This window comes from Anomaloglossus baeobatrachus, chromosome 9 (genome assembly GCF_048569485.1).
Source record: "Anomaloglossus baeobatrachus isolate aAnoBae1 chromosome 9, aAnoBae1.hap1, whole genome shotgun sequence".
In the NCBI taxonomy this organism is placed as follows: domain Eukaryota; kingdom Metazoa; phylum Chordata; class Amphibia; order Anura; family Aromobatidae; genus Anomaloglossus; species Anomaloglossus baeobatrachus.
The window spans coordinates 233,012,699-233,018,634 of record NC_134361.1 but is presented as its reverse complement, the minus strand read 5'-3'; the positions used below and the strand labels follow the sequence as shown (position 1 = coordinate 233,018,634).

Genomic DNA, 5,936 nt, shown 5'->3' with positions numbered 1-5,936 from the left:
TATCACACGCTCGCTGCTCCCCGTGTCTCCCTCTATCACACGCTCGCTGCTCCCCGTGTCCCCCTCTATCACACGCCCGCTGCTCCCCGTGTCTCCCTCTATCACACGCTCCCTGCTCCCCGTGTCCCCCTCTATCACACGCCCGCTGCTCCCCGTGTCTCCCTCTATCACACGCTCCCTGCTCCCCGTGTCCCCCTCTATCACACGCTCGCTGCTCCCCGTGTCTCCCTCTATCACACGCTCCCTGCTCCCCGTGTCCCCCTCTATCACACGCTCGCTGCTCCCCGTGTCTCCCTCTATCACACGCTCACTGCTCCCCGTCTCTATCACACGCTCACTGCTCCCCGTCTCTATCACACGCTGCCTCTTCCCACCTCACTTCCTGTATTCTATATTCTAGCTCCGCCCACACTCTGGTCACATGGTCATGATGTCATCGCAGGTCCTTTCTGCTCACTGGGATTTAGCATCTACCGTTCTCCCATACGCCCGGTATCCGGGTAAGATGGCGGCCGGTGACCAGTGCTCCCTCTCAGCCCAGTGGCGCCCAGTTTCCCTCACACACGTTGAATATCCCGCAGGTAAATGACTTTCTTCCCGCTCTGCCGCCGCCTCCGCTCGCAGACGCCTCACAGACATTGGTTTGAAGAAAGATTTAATGGCGATATTGTGATCCCTGTACGGGACTGTCTGGGTTGTACGCATGCGCAGTGCGGCTCAGGTTGCTGCCAAGTAGTGTGGGAGACCAGTACGCATGCGCGGCGCACTTTCTGCAGGTTCCTGGCCGTGTTGTGTGTGGACTGTCATGGAGGACGCAGCGTTTTTTGTATTGTTCTTGTTTCTCCGTGGTCACTGTGACTCCGGCTCTGTATACACGTGTGTGTCTGGGACATGTGTATATTATGTTTCTTGTATGGACCAGGGCGTTTTTTTGCCTTTGTTGACAATTCCTCTAAATGGTTTATACTTCTGTTTTCGTGTTGCCATTAACCCCTTCCTGTTACATAAACTACTATATAGTCTTTGTGACTGGGGCAGATACCGGATGTATTTTACAGCAGCAACAGTGGCTAGCACCTGTTTAACCCTATAAATGACACCATTCTGCTTTAGACACTCTAGCTACATGATCGGTGGGTGCTGATGGGTTGTCCTGGCAGTTTGGGGGTCTGCTGAAGCCCCCTTGTTTCCACATTATTGGTACAAGCTTCTTATTCCCGTAATAGTATTTCAGAAATTGAGATTTGTGCATAAATCAATCATCGGATAAGGGATAACTTGCTAATTCGACCACTGAGGCTTCCAGTGGTCCTGAGAACGGGGCTCTCAATGGATGGATGTGCATATGTTCTGTAAAGGGCCACTACTTGGAATCACCGGGGGCCACAGCAATCGTTTAACCTTTTAGGTTAACGTTTTTCTGGCTCCTGTCCTTTGAGAATCTATTGCTGGTTCTTCATGTAAGGACACTCAAGAAAGCAGCATCCGAAAACCATTTTTTACTGTTTTTTGTTCACAGCTCATATGCAGGCTGATGCGTCCCCATGGTTACAGGTGATGAACAAGTCCTGCAGTGGGTTGCCCGCCATTTCTTCTGCAGCTATTGTAATAATTGGGCTAAACGTCGGATGTGAACGAGTACAGGAGCGGCGATTACGTACCGTACGCTAGTCTGTAAAACGGACCTGATCAGGTCCAGGTAGAAAATCGCTCCGTTTTGCACATGGACGGAAAAACAAGGCAATAGAGCATAGACGAGAAGTCAGAAGGACACGGGGACAACATAAAGGGGCTTCTGGGGAGGTCCGACAGGTAGTGCCATTGCCTAACTCTTTACCTGCTGATTCCAACTCCACAGGTGTGTTTTTACTATGACTGCGCATAGCTCCGCACAGGAGCTGTAAACACAAAACGGTAGGGTTTTTTTGCCCATAGAAATCTGAGATCTAAACTGCCGTGACCCCAGCGCAGGTGAGGAGCTCGTCCTAAACCATCACATGGATTTGCATGGCAAATCTGTCTCCTGTGTGTGGGGGCGAATCATCACCTGGCGGCGGTGGGGGGCCACGTAGGCGGCGAGAGGAGTCACGTCCTCTCGCTTCCTTTTTTAGTGGCTATCAGCTGGCACAAGAAGGAAAGAGACGGGTAACTGAGTCACGTCTTATCAGTCAGCTGCCTGGGCCACTTTCCGTTTTGGGCTGTTCACATGTCATATTAAAGATCAACAATCCCCCTCCCCTCCCCCACCGAATGGGGGGACTAAAGCAAATGCTGTAAAATGCACTAAAAAGGTTCATTTAAAGGGTTTCTGAATCCAAATCCCCCCCCCTCTAATTTCAGTCTTCTAGGAAACCCCTCTTCTTAAATGCGGGCGGTGACCTCTTCCTCCGCCGACCGTCTGTGGCCACGTTTCTCTGGATTCTTCCGCTCTGAGCTTTCCCTGAATATTTCATGCGGTTTTTAATGGCTCAGCAAAACTGCCGGACTCAATTATTTATGAGGATGTTCCTCTGCGCTGCAACTCAATAAGTCACATTTCTGTGACGCCGGTAATATAACCAGATGTGTTCAATGCCTGAAGGGGGCGCTCATCATTCCTGCTGGGTACCGGAGAGGGCTGAGGGACAAGTGTTTCTTTGTTGTTGGTCCATTGGTTTGTAAAGTCACTTGTTTATTGCTCTACGTGGACATGTCAAACTGCTCAGGTTCCCCCAGGGTTCAACCAGCGCTCTCCCCGGGGTCGGTGACCAAGCTGCCCAGCCGGGGCTCTCCTAGGGTTCGCAGCCGAGCTGCCCAGCCGGGGCTCTCCTAGGGTTCGCAGCCGAGCTGCCCAGCCGGGGCTCTCCTAGGGTTCGCAGCCGAGCTGCCCAGCCGGGGCTCTCCTAGGGTTCGCAGCCGAGCTGCCCGGCCGGGGCTCTCCTAGGGTTCGCAGCCGAGCTGCCCGGCCGGGGCTCTCCTAGGGTTCGCAGCCGAGCTGCCCAGCCGGGGCTCTCCTAGGGTTCGCAGCCGAGCTGCCCAGCCGTGGCTCTCCTAGGGTTCGCAGCCGAGCTGCCCAGCCGGGGCTCTCCTAGGGTTCGCAGCCGAGCTGCCCGGCCGGGGCTCTCCTAGGGTTCGCAGCCGAGCTGCCCAGCCGGGGCTCTCCTAGGGTTCGCAGCCGAGCTGCCCAGCCGGGGCTCTCCTAGGGTTCGCAGCCGAGCTGCCCAGCCGGGGCTCTCCTAGGGTTCGCAGCCGAGCTGCCCAGCCGGGGCTCTCCTAGGGTTCGCAGCCGAGCTGCCCAGCCGGGGGCTCTCCTAGGGTTCGCAGCCGAGCTGCCCAGCCGGGGCTCTCCTAGGGTTCGCAGCCGAGCTGCCCAGCCGGGGCTCTCCTAGGGTTCGCAGCCGAGCTGCCCAGCCGGGGCTCTCCTAGGGTTCGCAGCCGAGCTGCCCAGCCGGGGGCTCTCCTAGGGTTCGCAGCCGAGCTGCCCAGCCGGGGCTCTCCTAGGGTTCGCAGCCGAGCTGCCCAGCCGGGGCTCTCCTAGGGTTCGCAGCCGAGCTGCCCAGCCGGGGCTCTCCTAGGGTTCGCAGCCGAGCTGCCCAGCCGGGGCTCTCCTAGGGTTCGCAGCCGAGCTGCCCAGCCGGGGCTCTCCTAGGGTTCGCAGCCGAGCTGCCCAGCCGGGGCTCTCCTAGGGTTCGCAGCCGAGCTGCCCAGCCGGGGCTCTCCTAGGGTTCGCAGCCGAGCTGCCCAGCCGGGGCTCTCCTAGGGTTCGCAGCCGAGCTGCCCAGCCGGGGCTCTCCTAGGGTTCGCAGCCGAGCTGCCCAGCCGGGGCTCTCCTAGGGTTCGCAGCCGAGCTGCCCAGCCGGGGCTCTCCTAGGGTTCGCAGCCGAGCTGCCCAGCCGGGGCTCTCCTAGGGTTCGCAGCCGAGCTGCCCAGCCGGGGCTCTCCTAGGGTTCGCAGCCGAGCTGCCCAGCCGGGGCTCTCCTAGGGTTCGCAGCCGAGCTGCCCAGCCGGGGCTCTCCTAGGGTTCGCAGCCGAGCTGCCCAGCCGGGGCTCTCCTAGGGTTCGCAGCCGAGCTGCCCAGCCGGGGCTCTCCTAGGGTTCGCAGCCGAGCTGCCCAGCCGGGGCTCTCCTAGGGTTCGCAGCCGAGCTGCCCAGCCGGGGCTCTCCTAGGGTTCGCAGCCGAGCTGCCCAGCCGGGGCTCTCCTAGGGTTCGCAGCCGAGCTGCCCAGCCGGGGCTCTCCTAGGGTTCGCAGCCGAGCTGCCCAGCCGGGGCTCTCCTAGGGTTCGCAGCCGAGCTGCCCAGCCGGGGCTCTCCTAGGGTTCGCAGCCGAGCTGCCCAGCCGGGGCTCTCCTAGGGTTCGCAGCCGAGCTGCCCAGCCGGGGCTCTCCTAGGGTTCGCAGCCGAGCTGCCCAGCCGGGGCTCTCCTAGGGTTCGCAGCCGAGCTGCCCAGCCGGGGCTCTCCTAGGGTTCGCAGCCGAGCTGCCCAGCCGGGGCTCTCCTAGGGTTCGCAGCCGAGCTGACCGGCCGGGGCTCTCCTAGGGTTCGCAGCCGAGCTGACCGGCCGGGGCTTTCCCAGGGGTTGGTGGTCTAGCTACTCAGCCGGGGCTCTACAAGGGTCAGTGGCGGAGCTGCTCGGTTGTCGCTTACCCGGGTCAGTGGCGGAGCTGCTCGGTTGTCGCTGTACCCGGGTCAGTGGCGGAGCTGCTCGGTTGTCGCTGTACCCGGGTCAGTGGCGGAGCTGCTCGGTTGTCGCTGTACCCGGGTCAGTGGCAGAGCTGCCTGGGAGTGGGGTTCACTTAAATCCTGGATTCGCTGTTTTTGCTGCGAGAATGCTGAAATGTAGAATTATGGCATCAGATTCATCTCGGTGGGAATGATGGAAGCCCCCACTATAGTCTGTAAGAGAAAGCTAGAGCGTTGTAGCCCCCCGTAGGTGGCAGCTCTTCGTGGCCGTCAGTCGCCTTTGCTCCAGAATCGGTTTTCTCACCGGTGTCTTATTTCTTCTTCCTCCAGGAGACGTCTACGGGCAGCTGTTGGCCTACCTCAGCCTGGGACCGGTCGTCATTCTCATCAGTTTTGTGACTCTCATCATATTCAAGAGGGAACTGCACACGGTTAGCGGCCATTGCTCCCCGACACCTTATATCAGAGGGTGTGCGGTTCTGGATCATGGTCTTTCACTGTTTGTCTCTTTTCCAGATTTCCTTCCTCGGGGGTTTGGTAATGAATGAAGGTGTAAACTGGTTAATTAAGAACATTGTAAGAGAGCCGCGTCCATGTGAAGGTGAGTGTGCCCGGGATGGCGCTGTTCACATTTCGTGGGTATCGGACCGCACACCCCATCGGTCATCCCTGCTTTTTGGGATATGACACTCAGTAGAACGAAATCTAGAGGGAAACTTTACTGACACATGGCCGGCAAGAAGGAAAAAAGTTAGGAAGGTCAGAATTATTCTGGTTAGTAAGGTCAGGGGCGGTAGTGTTATTAGGGCTTAGTGAGGTCATAGGTCAGTAGGTTATTAAGGTAGTCTGATAGTTATTGTCAAAAGGGTCAGTAAGGGTATTAGGATTAGTAAAGTCGGGGTCAGTAGGTCTAGTAACGTCAGGCAACGTAGGCTTATTAGGGTCAAAAGGGTTAATCTAGGGTAGTAGAGTCAGGGTTAGTGAGTTTAATAAGGTAGCTCAGAATGGTTAGGGTCAGTAGGATGAGTGGGGTTAGTGAGATAGGTGGTCAGTAGCGTTAGTAGAGACAGGGACAGAAGGCGTATTCAGGTCATAAGGTTAGCTTAGTATGGTTGGGGTCAGTAGGTTTAATACGATAGGTCAGTTTGGTTAGGGTCAGTAGGCTAATTGGAGTTAGTGAGATAGTGGTCAGTAGAGTAATTATGGTTAGTGTCATAGGGGGTCAGAATGGTGACCATGGGCAGGTCTGCAAGCTCGGGGTCTACAGGCTCCGGGT

The 5,936-nt window shown here is 57.7% G+C and overlaps 1 protein-coding gene across 1 annotated transcript in view; it reads left to right on the top strand.

Annotated features, from left to right (window-relative positions):
- Window positions 1-444: 444 nt before the first annotated feature.
- DOLPP1 (dolichyldiphosphatase 1) overlaps window positions 445-5,936 on the top strand; it is a 12,696-nt gene continuing 7,204 nt past the window's right edge. Inside the window, exons 1-3 of the mRNA XM_075324978.1 lie at window positions 445-581; window positions 4,991-5,091; window positions 5,177-5,261. Coding sequence (XP_075181093.1) covers window positions 506-581; window positions 4,991-5,091; window positions 5,177-5,261 — 262 coding nt within the window. The 5' untranslated portion in view covers window positions 445-505. The remainder of the gene's footprint in view (window positions 582-4,990; window positions 5,092-5,176; window positions 5,262-5,936) is intronic.